Consider the following 19,701-nt stretch of genomic DNA (forward strand, 5'->3'; position numbering starts at 1 on the left):
TTTATTTATTTATTTATTTATTTATTTATTTATTTATTTATTTATTTATTTATTTATTTATTTATTTATGAGATTGAGACAGAGAGAGCGACATGGAGCATGAGCAGGGAGGAGAGGGAGGAGCAGGCTCCATCCCAGGACCCCGGGATCATGACCTGAGCCGAAGGCAGATGCTTGACCAACTGAGCCACCCAGGAGCCCCACAATTTCTCTTTTAAACAAATAATTTAAAATACTTGTTTCATGGGAGTGAGGACTAACAAGAGAAATTTATAAAGTAATTTTTTAAATTTTTTTAAAGATTTTTATTTATTTGACAGAGACACAGCGAGAGAGGGAACACAAGCAGGGGGAGTGGGAGAGGGAGAAGCAGGCTTCCCACGGAGCAGGGAGCCCGATGCGGGGCTCAATCCCAGGACCCTGGGATCATGACCTGAGCCGAAGGCAGACGCTTAATGACTGAGCCACCCAGGCACCCCATAATAAGAGAAATTTAATTAGTTCATTTATGGTGGGCAGGAGAGAACCTTTTTAAGAGGGGACTGAATCTGCTACATACCAAGAACAACCATTTGAAATTCTAAGCTATTACAAAAGACAAGGTCCCAAGTATTAGTTGTTGCAAGTCCTTAAACTGTTGTATTGCTCTCCTTATGGTAGTTCAGGCAGCTAAATAAAGTAGAATAACTCTTACTCTTGGGGCATCGTGTCCTCACATTTTCATTCAGATTTAAGACATCTGTTTTTCTTTGACTTAGAATCATGCAGCTCCAAAAAAAAAACAACAACAACAGGTGACTGTGTAACTCCCGTAGCCTAGGACTCTTGCTTCTAGATTTGGGGTCCTTGCCGACTGAGTTCTGACGGTGGTATTCACGTGTATTTTCTTTTCTCTGCCTTCGTGTTTCTCTGGTTCCTGCATTGCTTGATTTCCCCCCAAACAGGCTGGTGTTTGAGAACGGCCACGTTTGACGTCTTTCGTTCGGCAGGGGTAAGCATGGCCTGGCTGGCCCCGACTTTTGGAACGGGAGCCTGCTGCTCCTTGTGTCTCGCTGGCAGAGGGAGTCGGGGCCACCTGTCGGGGTGGCATGGTTCCCACACACAACACGGCATGCCAGTTTCGAGGCAGTAGGGATGCCAGGCATTGAGCGGTGAACAGGGTAGCTCGTACAATGTGATGCTTTTTCTGAAAGAAGATCTTCTCCCCCAGATAATAGTGCCAAATCCAAGGCACACGCTTCATTAAATTGATCACATCTGTTGGCACTTGTGGGTGTTAGCACTGACAAGTGTGTTTCTGTTCGTGCATTTTGGGGTGGGTTTTTTTTTCCCCCTCTACTCCCTCCACTCGATTAGCCTTTGCCTCCATTTATCTACGTGGTCGTATTGTCTTAGATGCTGCAGGCATATAGTGAAACAAGGAAAACATTTTCTAAGCCAGTTTATTAAGTTCTGGATCATAAACTGTTGATGTTTGCTAACGCTGCATAATTATCCTGGAGCAGGCGGTCTTACGTGATGAGACATGTCACATGGTGTAAGAATGGTTCTTTTCTTCTTCCCCTGGGTCACTGGTGATTACAATTTAGCAGACTGGATGCAGATGAGACCGAGAACTCTGGGTACATGCAACATCCCGAGATGCTTGCGTGTCGCTACATCCCAGTTAGAATTCCCTACTTGGGGAAGGTTTTTTTGAATAAAAATATTCATAAGTGCACATGCACCAGAGGTGACATCTGGCTCTCAGGATTTATTGTTACTGTTTCTAACAGCTCTAAATTTAAAATTAACAATCAATTTTGGCTGTACCTTTTCATTATTCCTTATGTAATTTTAAGAAATTTAATTCCAGTATAATTGACATACAGTGTTATATTAGGGTTATGTCATTTTTTTGTTAAATTTTTTTTTTTTTAAAGATTTTTTTTCATCTCCTCACGATGGAGATTTTTTCCATCGTGAGGAGATTTCAAGACATTAAATTAATGTCAAATGAAAAGATGTGACTTCTGGCTGTATTTGTTCACATGGAGCACATTATTAACTTTTTGGTATATAAATTACATATCATAATTGCATAAGAAATATGGTGATATAATAAGACTTCTGGTAGACATAGAAATGAAACTGTTGACTCCCCAAATCTTTGTTGAGTGCCAACTGTATCGCAGGTGGCCTATCATTATCTATTTCAGCTGTACTGTTAAAATGCCCAAACTTGGAAATAAAAGAATGGCTTGCATTAGTTACTAAATAAGAGTGTACTCACAAAAATGCAAAGTCCAAATTCATCTAGATAGGCTGTATCTTGGCAACTATTAGCATTGGTCACCTTGACAAATCAAGACTCAAAAAAAACTTTAATCTGGAGAATTACACAGGTAAAAACTATGCTAGCGCAGGTCATATTACCAGAAGTCTACTAGGCTGGGCTCAGAACCAGTTTCCCCGTTGAGTATTTAATTTTTACAAGGCCTTTCTTGACCATCCCTGTACTGGAAATACTGTCGGTGCTATTATGTACATTGGCCTTGATTTATCATGCACATGCATACCACACATTTGTAAAGAGGACCCCTTTGATTTATATGAAATCATTGAAAAACAGTTAAATTAAGCTTTCCTGTTTGAATTCTGGAAAAAGTGAAGTGTTTGTGTGTGCCTAATCTTACGACTCCCAGCAATGTCAAGTGGCTAATCTGGTAGGAGTTGCAGGAGAAAGATTTAAACAGGCAAACTCACTTCATATTTTCTGAGCTCTCGAAGGCTTAGAATACAAACAAAGCCACATGCAGATCATTTCATCTGTGAACTGGGTCTCTGAGCACATGGTATAGACAGTAAGAAAAACAGCATGAGCCATGCATGTAATTTTTTTTTTTTTAGATTTTTATTTATTTATTTGACAGAGAGACACAGCGAGAGAGGGAACCCAAGCAGGGGGAGTGGGAGAGGGAGAAGCAGGCTCCCCGCTGAGCAGAGAGCCCGATGTGGGGCTTGATCCCAGAACCCTGGGACCATGACCCGAGCCGAAGGCAGATGCCCAATGACTGAGCCACCCAGGTGCCCCCATGCATGTAATTTTTAAATGTCTAGTAGCCACATTATAAAAAGACACAGGTTAGATGAATTTTAACTACACTTTTAGCCAAGTATATCAAAAATATGATAATTTCAATATGTAATAATCAGTATAAAAATTATGAAATATTTTATATTCCTTTTTTTCATACTGAGTCTTCCAAATCAGGTATGTATTTTATTACTTACAACACATCTCACTAGGGACTAGATAGATTTCAGGCGCTCATCAGCTAGAATGCCTACTCCTCTGGACAGTGGTGGAATCGAATTCGGTTTTCTGAATGTGAGGCCATCACTGGGTTTTGTAACTGACGACTGAAATTTTGCCTTTGATCAGAAATTGCCACTGTTGAGAAGTGGCATAATATTTAATCATCACTGTAACTGAAGAAATTTCTTCAGCGAAGAAATACTCGCTCGCACACGTCTTTTACCAGACATGTCTGCACAAAGTCAAAAGTATAAGAGATAATTACAGAGTGGTACTCTTCCAAAAGAATCATGATAGAGGATTTGAGAGGTGTGGGGTGTCCAGGTCCCTTGCTGAAATTTGGGATTTGAGAAGTGTGATGAAATTATGGGGTGAGCTTAGGGAGAAGATTATCAGTAAATCTGAAAGCTGTGTTTTCTATATAAGTTATTTTTCTGTATTCAGTGAAATCTCTGATTTAGCCATCTAAGGAGAAAACCATTTTAAATTTCAGGCAAGTGGAACATGAGCCCATTACTTCCACATTTCTGTACTAATTTAACTTTGTGTTAATGGAGTGCTTCAAGAGCCGTCCTTTGGGTGTTTTAATGGAGGGCCTGGGGTTTTTTTTCCTATCCAAAGCCACTGGTCCATGGTGGGGGGAAATTCATCCAGGTTACACAGTCAAGTAAAATACAAGCTAATTCAGTTTTTCTAGGAGGGAATGTAAAATGATTAAGGGACCTTCTTTCTTAAATTTTTTTTTTAAAGTAAGTTCCGTACCCAATGTGGGGCTTGAACTCACAACCCCGAGATCAAGAGTTGCATGCTCTACGACTGAGCCAGGCAGGCGCCCCAAGGGACCTTCTTTACATGTTAAGAACAGGGAGCATTATATTGGGAAGTCCTGTTACGTTTCATGAAGAGTTCCAAGCACAGATTGTGGGAACCAGGAAGCTTAGAAAAACCCAATCCAGGCAGTAGGGGAGAGGTCCATCTGGTTCCTAGTGAATCACCACACCTAATGCTTCGTGGACGTGGAAGGGGCAGGCAGAGGCTGGGGCCCACAGCACATCTCCCACTCTGGCCTGGAGTAGATCCTGTTGTGAGGGGCCTCCCTGAGGGACATGGGAGCCGGGCTGGGGGTCATTTACTCCCTTTATCTGTGGAGGAAACCCCCCCCCCCGGTAGTACATGAGTTCATTTATAAGTAAAGGTACCTATTTACCAACCAACTGCTAACATGAGAAAATCCTGAGAGTGGTTTGATACAGACTCAGGAAGACGTGTGATGGGAGAAACGCTCAATGGACCCTATGTCCACCAGCATGGAGAGGACAAGCCTTAAGGGTGGCATCTGCCATCCATCTCCGTCACATGTCAGAAGGCATTGTGAGCTGTGGTCACCTCCATTCAGCCAGCTGGACCCCTGGGCTGTGCGGCGAAACTTGCGAGGCCTTTCCTAAAACCATCATTCAAAAGGAGCTAACCAGGGTGTTAGCTTTAGGGTTATTTTGGCCATGATTTTATGTAAAAGCTTTGGTGTCTAGGATGGCATCTGCTTTGATGCTGTTTGCTGATGATCACTAGCAAATCCCCCCCAAAAATAGTAAGTTCCCATAAATATGTAAACACTCAAATACACATTAGTTTAAGGGGGTTGGTTCTTTTGGCTCGTAATTGTATTCTTTCGGTTTCACATCCATGGAATGTCATTAATTTCTGCAAGTGAAATGACCCTTCGCTGGCTTGATGAGACTCTATACTCCTCTAGAATGGTTTTCGGTAATGAGAAGTTGGCTTCCAGGCACGGTGCCTCCTGAATGATTGGAAAGGTGCTAGAGGAGAGCAGAGCCAAGACCTGACATCGAGGGAGGCAGGTGTGGGCTCACCCTAAGAAAAAATATTCCAACAACCCACAGTTTCCAACCGAAATGGGCTCTTGCAGAAAGTTAATCCCCATCCCTGAAGGTCTTGAAGTCAAGGCCATGTGGCTCCTGCTGGAAGCGTCTTGGAAAGGATGCCAACACTTCCAACACTTCCAACACTTCCATCACTTGTGCAAGGGAGATGGTCTGCACAATTTCTAAGAGGCACTGCTACTATTCCTGCATGGTGGCCCTACCATTTGTTAACTTATGGCCCCTTTCTGGCAGACAGCGGACGGCAATTTTATTCACCAACCACATGTTGCCTTTCCAGAGTCAGTCAGGTGTCATGGATTCCAAGAGCAGAAGTCTGAGCTGCTCCTACGAGCCACACATGGCCCCAGGGATGTGGCTGGGAGCAAGCTTCTTCTTTAGGGTGATGCTCTCCAACCTTTCGCGAGCATCAGAAGCACCTGGAAGCCTGGTTAAAAGGCCAAATGGGCTCCACCGTCGTGTTTCTGATTGCACAGGTGTGGGTGGCGCCTGAGACTCTGCATGACTAACAGGATCCAAGGGCAGGTGCACAGACCACCCATCGTCAGTACCACTGGTTCGGGGCAGTGGTCCCAACTGCAGGTGATTTCTGTCCCCCTCCTCCCAGGGACATTCGGCAAAGCCTGTGACATTTTTGGTTGTCACCACTGAGGGCTGGGAGTACTGCTGGCATCTAAGGGCTAGAAGCTAGAGATGCTGCCGAACAGGCACATAGTTTTAAAAGAAAAAAAGTAAAGGATACGTGAAAGGCTATACAATGCAAAGTAAGACTTTCTCCCTCCACTGCCCAAAATTTTCTTCTTAGAACTGTTCAGAAACTACTGTAGTTGGTTTCTTGTATGCTTTCCAGATATGATTTGCATTTACAAGAATGTTTATATAATTTTTAACACAAATGGCCAGGTAGTTCACTTTTCCCCTCTCAAATATACCAGTAGGTAGGTCATGTTGCTTCCATTTTATAGATGAGGTCATTGAGACCGTGAGTGTAAGTAATTTGCTCCGGGTCACATAGTAAACGGCAGAGCTAGAATGTGGAATTCAGTTTTCATCAGAACTGAACCAAGATGCATAGGCAAGCTAACGGTTTGGCTCTCCAAGCAGGTGCACTTTGCCCTATTTCAAACCGATGTCTTTTTTAAATGTTTGTTTACCGTCCGTGTGGATGAGGAGGTGAGGGCCTTCCAAAGGAAGAACAGAGATGAGCACCACATGTGGCCTTTCCTCTCCTTTCAAGCAGTTCAGCTCTGGCCCCCAAAGTGCAAATACCTCCCACGAAACAGTATGGAGCCCAACCCTCCCTTTCCAGAAGGCAGTTCAGGGACTTTTGGTGGTGACTTGAGCTTAGTCTCACCCCAGGCTTCGTACTACAGAGTTCACATCCGTAGGAATGTTTTGGCTTGAGTCCCCATGCAGGTCAGCAGCGCAGCCTGGCCTGCACCTTTCCCTGAACTCCTCTGTGGGCGGTCGTAGGGTTTCTCGGGGCCGCTCGGCCAATGCCATCCCCCCTGTGCCGGGAACAGCAGTCGCTACTGGGGTCAGCCTGTGACCAGATGCAGTGCTTACATTTGCAGGGGCAAGTCTTAGTACCGCTTGTCACAGTGGCCTCTTAAGTGCCTGGCAGGTTGGGACAAAGGAATTCGCCCCATTGCGAGCCTGCCGTGAGCTAGCTCTGTGCCCAGGGCTTCACTGAAATGCCTCCCAAAGGCTCTGGGCACCTGCCAGGGTCTGCCTTGAGGCTGGATGTGTATATCATTTAGAAGGTGCTGTCTAACCAGAAATGTGGAACGTAATACACTTGCCCACAGAGAAATGCTATCGGGAAACCAAACTCTTTTTAAACTGTGGCTATTTTAAGGTGCATGCTTAGAATTGTAGTTCCTGGTGCTAAGAAGCCTGAGCTGTATCGCATGGCTTTTACGTTTGTCATTTCTCTTAATCAGCAGGTAACAAGGAGGGAACACATTCTACGTTCTGGGTGTTGCTGAGTATCCTTCTGGGAGCAGTGGCCATGCTGTGCAAAGAGCAAGGGATCACCGTGCTGGTAAGACCCGAGATGCAGTCAGGCCTGCCCTTTCTTCCCCTGCGGTAGAGACGTCCTGGGCTGGCCCGGCCTGTTTCCCAGCGCCATTGCAAGCCTGTCATAGACCCTTCCGCCAGTTACTTGTGCTTTCAGTACATCTGATGTTGCATGGAAATGGGCTGTCTCAGTTGATGATCTTTAGCAAGCAGTGGGAAGTTCATACGTGGAATATAAGAAATCGTGCAGAAGATCATAGGGGAAGGGAGAGAGAACTGAATGGGAAGAAATCAGAGAGGGAGGCAGACCACAAGAGACTCTTGACTCTGGGAAGCAAACTGAGGGTTGCGGAAGGGAGGTGGGTGGGGGATGGGGCAGCCGGGTGATGGGTATTAAAGAGGGCACGCGATGTGATGAGCACGGGGTGTTATACGCAACTGATGAATTATTGAACACTACCTCTGAAACTAATGATATACTATATGTTGGCTAATTGAATTAAAAAAAAAAAAAAGAGTGATTAGCTCCTGGGGCGCCTGGGTGGCTCAGTCAGTTAAGTGTCGAACTCTTGGTTTTGGTTCGGGTCGTGATCTCAGGGTGGTGAGATTGAGCCCTGCGTTGGGCTCTGAGCTCAGTGAGGAATCTCCTTGAGATTCTCTCTCTCTCTCTGCTCCTCCCACTTGTGCGCTCTCGCTCTCTTTCTCTCTCTCTCTCCCATATATAAATCTTAAAAAAAAAAAAAAAGGCAGTGATTAGCTCTCACGGAGAGGTGCTGTAGAAAAAGAGGAAAGAACAATTTAAGTTTTCTGCGGTGCTCTCCTGTTTCGGCAGTTCTAAATACAACAGTGGGCTGACCCCATCCATGCTTCTGGTCCTGGTTAGAGAAGCATTGAGTGCATGTTGTGCTCAGCTTCGACTGGAAATATCAAAGAGGAAAGGAGGAGCCTCTGAAGAGTACAGATGTACACCTCCTATGTCTGATCAGAATTGAAGCCCCAGGGAGGGAGAGGCATTGAAATCCACTTTCCTTTTTTTCTTTCTAGCCAATTTTATGCTTGACTTTATTAGAGGAAAAATTAAGAAATTAGGGCTGTGATTAGGGGTAGAGAAATGGAAAACAAAGATATGGGATTTGAATGGCCCATATAGGAATACCTTGGGAAAGAGCAGATAAAGCTTTATGGGGTTTAATGTAACTCAAAGCAAAGATCCATGGTTTTATCAGGCTCAGTCTATAAGATTAAGATTAGATAGCTAAAAAATGGCATAGAAAGAATTATTGTGCAAAGATACTTGAAGTTCGTGAGGTTTTTTTTTTTTTTTTTTTTTTTTTTTTAAGTTCTAAGCCCATGTTTCTCAGTCTTGGCATTACTGACATTTGGGCTAGATCACTCTTTCTTATGGGAGGGCTGTCCTGTGCATCGTAGCATGTTAAGCAACATCCCTGGCCTCTACCCTCTAAATGCCAATAGGACTCCCTTGGTTGTGACAACTTAAAATGTCTCTAGACATTGTCAAGCATCCCCCACGTGGCAAAACCATCCACTGCTCTAAACCCTTGCTTCTCAAAGACCAGCAGCATCAACACCATCTGGGAGCTTATTGGAAATTTAGGACCTCCAACCCCACCCCCAGGCCTGTTGGGTCAAAATCTCCATTTAACAAGGTCCAAGGTGGCTCCCGTTAATGTTTGAAAAGCGCTAAAGAACTAGGTTGAATTTATGTAACTAAAGATATGGTAAAATTTAGCTATTTCCAAAAATGTGATTAGAATGTGGACATTTTGATAATGCATTTAAATGGGAAGTTGGAGAGTGCCAAACAGAAGTGATGACAAGATCCCCTCATGCCTTGGGGAGAAAAACAAATGGTATAAGACAGCAGCGGCTCAACAGGGAGCTTCTGCCTTCTAGAAAATGGTTTACACCCGGGCAGAAGTGGTCTGCTGTGACCCACTAAAATCCTGTATCGCCTGAGTTGATGAAATCAGAATTCTTTGACATAATTAACCCAGCACTGGCCTGTGTATTGGATAATTAATGGCTTCTAGCATTTATGGGAGAGGGTTAAGTAGGGATGTCATCCTTGCTCTGGAAGCCACCAGTTACCACTGGCTTCTGATGATTTCTGATCTTCTTCACCACAAAGCCTCACATTAAAAAGGTTAGGGTCATTTAGGGGGAACTTTAACCATATACACCATATGTATTGTGACCACATTATCTAGATGGGGCAGGGAGTTCCACAAGATGACGTTGCCTGCCGCGAGAGAAGGGAATCCAAGGCTCACCTAGCTGCCATCTTGGGAGTGTAGTTTCCAAAGTTGACCCAGTGGTGTCCATCCCAGCCAGCTGCAAGGCGACACCAAGAGGCGGGGAGTGCCCAGATTATAACCAAACCTCCAAAATGGTGCGTCATCACTTCTACCCACATTCTGGAGGCTGGAACTCAGTCATATGACCACTTGTAACTGCAGGACTGGCTGGGAAGTGCGGTCTGGCTGTGTGCCCAGCAAGAACTGAAAACCAGCAGACGGGCTAGGAGTCCGAACCTGAGAGATCTCTGAAGCCCTCTGAGAGATTATTTTGTATGTCATGCCCCTGCTGTTACTGCACTTGCTGAAATCGGCACGCACTTGGCGCTCTGGGGGTGCGATTAATTATTTACGTGGCTGGGTTGTCGAGTTTGATGGCTGCCTTTCTCTTCTGAGGCATAATTATGGTGCAGGTAACCCCTCTGTCACATCAACTAAGAGACTGTTCTATAGTAAAGGAAAAACAAGGGAAGAGGGACCTCTGCAAAACTTCTTCTGGGAACCCCAAATGTCCAGCCATCCTGAATCTTTAAATACTCTTCTAGGCAGACTCTGAAATTATGACCAAGAGGGATTTACTAGATAATAAATTTGAGATATTACCATGAGCTGATTTTATAGGAACAATAGTGGGGTGTCTGTTTTAGAGATGAAAACTCCTTCCGTGGGTGCCTGGGTGGCTCAGATGGTTAAGCGTCTGCCTTCAGCTCAGGTCATGATCTCAGGGTCCTGGGATTGAGTCCCGCATTGGGCTCCCTGCTCCTTGGGAGCCTGCTTCTCCCTCTGCCTCTCTCTCTCTCTCTCTCTGTCTCTCATGAATAAATAAATAAAATCTTTAAAAAAAAAAAAAACAACGAAAACTCCTTCCGTGATTATCTTATCCACTGCAGTTCTTGTCGAGATTCAGTAATAAAATTGTGAAGTATAATTGCTGCCTAATCAGAGCGAGGCTCTCCCGTTACTGATTGCCTTGCTTTGCTTCTTCAGGGTTTGAATGCAGTCTTTGACATCTTGGTGATAGGCAAATTAAATGTTCTGGAAATGGTCCAGAAGGTACTACATAAAGACAAGTCATTAGAGGTGAGTATAGACTTTTGTCTCCAGCCCAGACATGGAAAATGTCAAGTACCAGCTGATTTAAAATGCCATTTTCAAAATATTTCTTGCGGTTTTGAATCTTGAAGTAGCTGGCCCTTTTAAGCTACTGTGTCAGCGTAGTTTTGGCAGAATTGTTGCACGTTTGTACCTAGCTTGGCTGCACTTCTCTTTTGAAAATCTGCGCCATCAGGGGCTTGGCGTTGTCCTTTCAGAACTTTGGCGTGCTCAGGAATGGGGGCCTCCTCTTCAGAATGACCCTGCTGGCCTCGGGGGGCGCAGGGATGCTCTACGTGCGCTGGAAAATCATGGGCACCGGCCCGCCCGCGTTCACCGAGGTGGACAACCCCGCCTCCTTTGCCGACAGCATGTTGGTCAGGGTGAGTGCTGAGCCTGTCCCCCGCTGGATTGTCTTCTCTGCCCACCAAATCCCACCACCTTTGTCCTCCTCTTCTCGCTTCCCAACACGCCCACAAATCCCCCATCGGCGAAACACCTCCACATTTGTTTGCTCTCACTAAGGATATTCTAGGATGAGACCCGAGTTTTATTAGGGGATGGAGAGGGTGTAAGCCCTTTGTATTTCCATTCGAAACAAAATTAAAGAGCAATGGTTCTTTCAAACATCAGGTTCCCTGCTAGCCTCACTAAAGTGTCCCCTGACCCCATTACTTTTGTTGTAAAGAAAACTGATATAGCGGGATTAAGACAAAATACAACCACATCGGTTACATATCTTTAAACGTCCAGCAGTATCAAGATTCCCTTTATTGTAAAGGTTCGCTTTTTCTGAAGGCAAGGGTGTCAAGCCACAAAGTCTTAGCTGTGCATTTCATAGAGACAGAAATCAAAAGAAGGGAAAGCCCTGTTCTTAATATTGTCAGACACATAGGTGACCCCGGGCCTCAGATTTCCTGGGTCACAGACTTTGGGCATCACTAAGTAAATGGGACATACTTTGACCAGAAATATAACGGACGTATATAGCAGAGTCTGGTGGCTTCGCTGTATTTTTGTCTATTACAATCTGAACGCATTTAATAAATTGCAAACGATGGCCTCGTGTCCACTATCAAAATTGGCAGTATTTTATTTTATACAACTGCTCTCCGTGAATGGAAGCCTATGGATGCCTCAAAAGTGAAGCTTCAAGGTGTGTGTGTGTGTGTGTGTACTACATACACATGTAGAAGTTCTGTATCAAATGCATGTTTGTTTTCCTTTTGACTGACAGGCCATAAACTATAATTACTACTATTCACTGAACGCTTGGCTGCTGCTGTGTCCCTGGTGGCTGTGTTTTGATTGGTCAATGGGCTGTGTCCCCCTCATTAAGTCAGTCGGCGACTGGAGGGTAACTGCACCAGCCGCTCTCTGGTTGTGCCTAATTGGCCTAATATGCCAAGCCCTGTGTTCGGAAGACAGCCACAAAAGAAGGTAAGAGGCAGCACTGAATTTTAACTTCCACACGGGATCAAGTCAGAGCTTCTCGCTCAAGCCAGCACTGATCATTTTAACAGTTTGGCGGAAGTAGTGTCCAAGGACATTTATTTCCCGTACATATTGCCGGCGAGGATGAGTTCCGTCCCTTTGGAATCCATTGCCGGCTTCAGCTGGTGGGGAGTGGCCTTGGAGGAGGGGGACAGATGACTGCTCTCTCCCCTGCTCCCGCAGGCCCCATGGAGTAGCATCTTGAGATCCTTTTCGAGGCAGGTGGTAAAGAGTAATTTATGGTCAGAACAGAGAGTGTAATTGATGTGTGCCGTGCCCATTGTTTCACAATTCTCCTTCAGAAAGCCCTGGTGGATGCCCTAGCGAGTCCTTCTGTTGTTTCGTAGAAAATAAACTGCTGCCCCAAAGAGACCATTCTTTCTTGCCAAAAAAAACAAAAAAAGAAGAGAAAAAGAGGGTTATTGAGAAAATAATTGGGGAAAAGCAAATGTGTTTCATGAGAACGAAAACTATTTAAGGTGATTGATTCCCTTTAAGCGTAAGTGCTTATGGAATTAGATTAGTAATTTCTCAAAATAAATAAGGTTTTAAGTTTATCTATTACATTGGTTCATAATTCTAAAGGGCAACTAACTTTAGTCCCAGTTCGCTTATACACGTGCAATAGTATTTTTTAAAATATTTTATTGATTTATTTGAGAGAGAGACCACGCACGTGTGGGGGAGGGGAGAGCATGAGCAGGGGGACGGGTTGAGAGAGAAGCAGGCTTCCCTCTGAGCAGGGACCCCTAGGCAGGGCTCGATCCCAGGACCCCAGGATCACGACCTGAGCCAAAGGCAGACACTTAACTGACAAGGAGCCACCAAATTTGACCTGGCTTCTTAATTGTTCTTATGTCACGTGGAACACTGGACATGTTGCCTCGTTCCACAAGTGCTTTGTTGCTCAGCTTTCTTTTTGCTTGACTAACATTTGCGGTGATGTAGCTCCCAAAAATGATTTCGTTTATTGCAGATTTTATAAAGTTTATAAAGTCAAGTATTATTATTCCTGGTAAGGTTGGGGGGGGCGGGGGCGGGTTTTTTTCCCATGAAAACTATATTGCACTAATATACCCACTGATCTATTCAACGCTACATGGTTTAAGGTGGGGTTAGGAGTAGGCGAATTAATAAGACCTCACAAAATGTAATCATTCTAACCTTACTCATATGGACGGGACAACTTACAAGTCTTATCCCTGCATTTGGTGTTAGTGAGATTTTATGACTTACCCTAATACTGCCAGGCTAAGCCCTAGGCCCTACTGATGACATTTCTTTGCTACTGCTGATACCTTTCCTCAACTGATGACGTGAAAGAAAGGGGGCTTTTATCACTATTTTAATGTTGAGTAGGAATTTTTTTTTTAAAGGTCTGAAAATAGCCATTTCAATTACTTCTCATTTTCCAGGATCCTTACACTGGGCCTTGGATTTCTCATTATCCCATTTCTTCCTGCAAGTAACTTGTTCTTCCGAGTGGGCTTTGTGGTTGCAGAGAGAGTCCTCTACCTCCCCAGTGCTGGGTACTGCCTGCTGCTGACTTTCGGATTTGGAGCTCTCAGTAAACACACTAAGAAAAAGGTATTGGCCCAGAGTGGTGCCATTCATAACCAAGACGATTGGACAGATCTTCCTAATGACACCTACTGTATCTCTCTGTTCCTAAGAAATTGATTGCTGGTGTCGTACTGGGAATCTTATTCATAAACATACTGAGGTGCATGATTCGCAGTGGCGAGTGGCGGAATGAAGAAGAGCTTTTTCGAAGTGCCCTGTCTGTGTGTCCTCTCAATGCCAAGGTATGTTGGCTGCCATGTTTCTTTAGAAAGACTTCAGTTCAACAGCTGAGTAAGAGAAATGTTTACCTTCACATAGAATCTAGCATAAGACCATGACCAAATACTTGGTTTTTTTCTGTGGTTTTATTAATGATCTTGATAAAACTTACTACAATTCCACTTGGCCAAAATAATTCAAAAGAAATCATTACAACCAGACAATGTCAGTGAAACTTCGGATTACTTAGATGAAGTTTGGCTCGTCTTCAGTTGGTCCATGCAACCGCCCTTTGAAATGGTGGCAGGGCAGGGCGCCTGGGTGGGGCTCAGTTGGTTAAGCGACTGCCTTCGGCTCAGGTCATGATCCTGGAGTCCCGGGATCGAGTCCCGTGTCGGGCTCCCTGCTCAGCAGGGAGTCTGCTTCTCCCTCTGACCCTCCCCACTCTCATGCTCTATCTCATTCTCTCTCTCAAATAAATAAATAAAATCTTTAAAAAAAAAAAAGAAAGAAATGGTGGCAGGGCGGTAACCACACACATCCGACTGCGGCTGGGAGAGGGGCAGAGTCAGTCCATTCAGAGCACACCTCAGAACCTGTGTTCGGGTCACAGGATTAAGTCCTCCTCCAATCTGTAACTTGAAGATGACACCACTTACGAATGGGCAGCGCTTTGGTTCAGGAAGTTTAAATTATGCCGTCTGGTGTTTCGTAGTACACATTGCTCTCACCTGTGGTTTCTCGGCTTGCGATTCCTTTCATCAGATTAGGTAAAAATAAACGTATAGACTTCAAAATTGGCAATGTTTTCATTGAAGCCGTCCGGTAGGAATTTGTGTCACTTGTATTCTCGATGAATCCAATCTCTTCATTTAACCCACTGTGCCTTTTGGGGCAAAATTAAACTGTTTTGAACTTTCAGTGCCCTTATCTATAGAAGGGAGATAACGTCTGTCTCTCGGGCTTATTGTGAGGCCTTAAAGAAAGATGGCGTCCAAAGATCCCTAATATGGTAGTTAGAACATAGTAGGTGCTCAAGAAATGTTAGCTTTCTGGGGCTCATTTTGGTTTTGGTTTTCTTGTTAAATGGCAAGAAGAGAATTCTACTTGCTCAAAATAGGAGGCCAAGGGGTTTGGTTAGAAGAATTTTCTATTGGTATAGATTACTGCTAAATAATGATATATTCTCTCTCAGGTCATCAGAATAGGAGTTCCTAGGATGCTTCAATGTGATCCTCTAGGGGGAGAAAAAGAGCTCTCTGGAGTTCTCTCTCATTTCCATATCCTATATTTAAGAGAAAGAAGTGATTTCAGGCAAAATTATTTGAATAAATCTAATGAATAGTTGGCATCTTATTGTGATCCTGAAGTAAAGAATAGTATAAAAAGTGCTAACTCCTTGTTTGTCTTTTTCTTGGATTAAAAAAAAAAAAAGATCTTGTTCATGTTTTATAGTTAAGAGACTTAGATAAAAGAGTGAATTACTTCAAGCTTTGATTCTTAGTTTGATTTGCTGACCTATCCATTTATTTTATGCTACTAAAAATAAATTGCCTGCGATTTAATTTCATAAATGTTAATAGATCTGCTTTATTTTTGCTTTTCTGTTTGAATAGCAGTAATTATCCCTTCTATTTATATAGTGCTTTCCCACAAGGAACTCTGATTTCTTTGTAGAGGCTCTATAATTAATCTCTATTATCCTCCCTCTAAGGTTTTGAGAGAGAGGGTTTTCTTTATTTTTCCAAATGGGAGAAACTGAGGCATAGAAGGATGGAACTGATATTATCTAGATGAGTAATTTCGGTGGTAGTTAGAGACCTGGTATGATGTGCTGCCCAGTAAGTGAGGGGGAGGGGTGACATATGTGATGTTTGAGCCTATAGGTCTGCCTTAGGAAGTGATTTCTTATGTTATAGGATAGAAAACACAAGGTGTGCACACATGGACACACACACAATCATATGTCTGCATGTGTAGTTTTCTTTTTTAAATGTAAGACATACATGGGACGCCTGGGTGGCTCAGTTGGTTAAGCGTCCAACTCTTGGTTTCGACTCAGGTCATGATCTCGCGGCCCTGGGATGGAGCCCTGCATTGGGTTCTGTGCTCTATAGGGAGTCTGCTTCAGATTCTCTCTCCCTCTCCCTCCCACTCACTCTCTCTCTCTCCCAGATAAATAAATAAAATCTTTAAAAAAAAATTTAAGACATACATACAAGACCTCATCTTCAAAATGGACCCACTGGTGATAGTCCTTTCTAAGAATCTTTTTCAGTGTTACCTATGAGCAAGATAGAATCTTGGGGTTTTTTGTTTTTGTTTTTGTTTGTTTGTTTTCCTTTCCAATATAAATTGCAGTATAATTAAATCATCTTTACTTCCTTTTTTTCTTCTTCTTGGAAAAAAGCAAGGCTCATTTCAGGGAAGAGACCTCATTTAGGAAGACACTGGTCTCATTCAGCTCTGTTGCGGGAAATACATTTTCTGTATTGGCTTCCACTTTATATTCATTGACTACTAAGTAAGTATTTGGCACCTGGCTCTAGATTAGGCTCAGATTTACAACTGAGACTCATCTTTTTCAAAAGATTATGGTGCCAGTGCCCGGTCAACGGTGGGATCACCCACACTGCCTTGCAGATGGTGGGCACTCAGTATTAGTGATGGAACTGAGCAGCGTGGAAATTAAATTCCTTTAGCCTACAGTGGATGAGATACCAAGTATTTAATTATATTTACAGTCACTTTTCATTGTTAAAGCTTAAAGTATGTGCCACTTTGGATCAACTCTGAGATACAATTCTAAGTTCTTTTAACAAGGAAGAGGATCAAATACCCCAATGAGGTATTTCCTTAAGGATGAGCCAGAATGGTTTATAAGATTATTTTTGTGTGTAAAACATTTTAACATCAAATGGGAGCAGAGAATTTTTTTTTTTTTTTTTTTGCAAGAGAGAGAATGAGAGACAGAGAGCATGAGAGGGAGGAGGGTCAGAGGGAGAAGCAGACTTCCCGCCGAGCAGGGAGCCCGATGCGGGACTCGATCCTGGGACTCCAGGATCATGACCTGAGCCGAAGGCAGTCGCTTAACCAACTGAGCCACCCAGGCGCCCGGGAGCAGAGAATTTGAAACAAACCGGCTTTAGCTCTGGTGCTAACGCACCTTCCATTGTTGACGTCCGTGTCATGGGGCTACAATGGTGGTCTTTTGTCTGCAGTGTCTGTGCTAGTTTGACGCCTTTGAATCACAAAGGCTAGAGGGAAAGTTCAAGAATAAAGAGGGTTTTTCAGTCTCTTCCATTGTATGGGAACAAAATCATTCATTCTTTAAACACGGTTATAAGGGAACTTACGAGGGTTTATGAGGGTTTGGGGGTTTGTTTGTTTACAATGGGTTATCTAGACAGCTGTTTTCCATTCAGATACTTCCCTCCCTATAACCCATAGGATGAGGCCGGCCTCTGGGTGAGCCTATTTATCTCAGTTCTTAATTATGGACAGCTTGCCTTCTAGGGCTGTATCAGATCTGTAATGCGTTCCATGGAAATAAGCACAGTCTCAACCCCCGGAGGGCTCCGTCTTTCTCCCTGATCTGGTTGCTGGCATTCTGGGCGTCTAACAGAACACCGTGTCTACTGCAGAGGGCAGTTGAACTCTTTGTCTGAGCTTTTTATTGAGAAAACAGAATTTGCCCATAAAAAAGGGTGGCAGAGGCGGGAGTCGTGTGTTGAGTAGAAGCTGAATTTGTATTCTGGGGACCCCAAGCGCATCGCTCACCAGTTGGATTCTCCAGTTTGGGTTCTTTTGTGCGCGGCACGGGAGGTGAGATAGCACACCCAGACTGGGGCTGGGGGAGGCACGAAATGAAACCGTTCAGAGCACACTTTGCAGAGCATGTGCTGTACCCGTAGCATTCGCTGTAATCTGAAGATGCGGATGCCTAGGAATGGACGATAATATGGTTCGGGAAGTTTAAAGTACACTATGTGCTGCTCAGTACTATGCATTTCTATCCCCTGCTTGTGATTCCTTTTGTCGGATTAGATAAAAATAAATGTATAGACTTTAAAATTGGCAGTTAAATCTCTGGTACCTGTGTGCTTAAAATAATGTCGCACTGTTCCCTGTATGTTCCCAAAAATACTAGTATTTTTGAAGACAAGCTGTAATTCTAGGTGAAGATTGATAAGGCAGGAGGTGGTTATATTTTCAGAAGGGTTTCTGAAGTATACGATGTAATGCTACTTGAAATGTGCTTAAACCATTACCATAGTTCATGATATATTAACTGGGGGCTTAGATGAGAGACATTTATCTTCTCACAGTTCTGGAGGCCAGAAGTCCAAGATCAAGGTGTCAGCAGGGTTGGTTTCTCCTGAGGCCTGCAGATGGCCGCCTCCTCACGGTGTCCTCACCTGATCTGTCCTCTGTGCACGGGCAACCTTGGTGTCTCTCTCTGTGTGCAGAGCTCCTCTTCTTACAAGGACACCGGTTAGATAGGATCAGGGCCCACCCCAATGGCCTCAGGTTAACTTAATTTCCTCTTTAAAGGTCCTGTCTCCAAATACAGTCACATTCTGAGGTGCTGGGGGTCAGGACATCAGCAGATGAATTTTGGGGGTGGGGGTACAATTCAGCCATTAACATGCAACAAAGAACATTATTTACTTGAAGAAAAATAACAGATGGCGTGAATGAGTGGGTCTAGAAATCACCTCAAGCAACCGGCCCCATCCTCACCCAGCGGCCTCAGATATGGGTGTGATATAGTGAGAAAAACACAGGTTTTGGAGCCTGGCTTCAAATGCAGCACCACCCCCTTTGGGTGAGATGCTTAATGATGCTGCAGCTGTCCCCCAACTCGGGAGGGTGGGTGATAGTAGCCACGTGACAGGGCTGCCATGCAGAGAAGTCACATGAGTATATGGTGCCGGCCCCACCCAGGCTCATGGCAACCCTCAGTACGGCGCCAGCTACCAGGATTCCTGTTATCAGGAGCTACGCTGAACACACCTGATTTGAATACATTTCTGTGAGATCATCTCGTCTGAGATTACGATTGGCCTGAGCATCGTAAGCCTCTAAAAAGAAGCCTCATAAATACTTCTGATAATAGTCCCTGTGATTCTACAGTTCTGCCCCGGGGGCATTTTGGGTCCCAGCCCCTTTCCTTGTAACTTTTTCTGAGCCCATGTACAGTTGAGAAAATGCCCCTAGGTCGACCTCCCTGGTGCCCTCAAGTGAAGCTGACCTGAGAATTTCTGGTAGCTTTGCAACTATGAGTCCAGTTTCTTCTAGTCAACTTTACCATCCTCTTCAATCATTAAAAATGCTCTCCTTGTTCTCTCTTCCTCTCTTCTTGACATGGAGGCAAAATTCTCATAACATAAAGTTAACCATTCTAGGTCTTCAAAAAATTAAACATATAATTACCACATGACCCAGCAATTCCACTTCTGGATAGATACCCCAAAGAATTGAAAGCAGGATTTCAAAGAGATGTGTGAACACTCATGTTCATAGCAGCATTGTTCACAGTAGCCAAACGGTGGAAGCGCCGAAGCGTCTGTCCATCGACAGATGAATGGATGAACGAAATGCAGTATAAGCATGCAGTGGAATATTACTCAGCCTTGAAAAGGAAGGAGATTCTGGCTCCTGCTACAACGTGCATGAACCTTGAGGACATTATGCTAGGTGAAACAAGCCAGTCACAAAAAGACAAACACTGTGTGCTTACACTTCTGTAAGGTATCTAGTGTCATCAAATTCATAGAAACAGAAAGTAAAATGGTAG

General features: G+C 44.0%; 1 protein-coding gene across 2 annotated transcripts in view; it reads left to right on the forward strand.

The window, feature by feature from the left end:
* Nucleotides 1-19,701, forward strand: part of TMTC4 (transmembrane O-mannosyltransferase targeting cadherins 4) — a 64,241-nt gene that overhangs the window by 28,373 nt on the left and 16,167 nt on the right. Inside the window, exons 6-11 of one of the 2 annotated variants that reach the window (XM_044913514.1) lie at nucleotides 7,143-7,243; nucleotides 10,521-10,613; nucleotides 10,844-11,008; nucleotides 11,863-12,065; nucleotides 13,535-13,706; nucleotides 13,793-13,924. In XM_044913514.1, coding sequence (XP_044769449.1) covers nucleotides 7,143-7,243; nucleotides 10,521-10,613; nucleotides 10,844-11,008; nucleotides 11,863-12,065; nucleotides 13,535-13,706; nucleotides 13,793-13,924 — 866 coding nt within the window. The remainder of the gene's footprint in view (nucleotides 1-7,142; nucleotides 7,244-10,520; nucleotides 10,614-10,843; nucleotides 11,009-11,862; nucleotides 12,066-13,534; nucleotides 13,707-13,792; nucleotides 13,925-19,701) is intronic. The other variant, XM_044913515.1, reaches the window with a different exon arrangement.

This window comes from Neomonachus schauinslandi, chromosome 3, assembly GCF_002201575.2.
Source record: "Neomonachus schauinslandi chromosome 3, ASM220157v2, whole genome shotgun sequence".
Taxonomy (NCBI): Eukaryota; Metazoa; Chordata; class Mammalia; order Carnivora; family Phocidae; genus Neomonachus; species Neomonachus schauinslandi.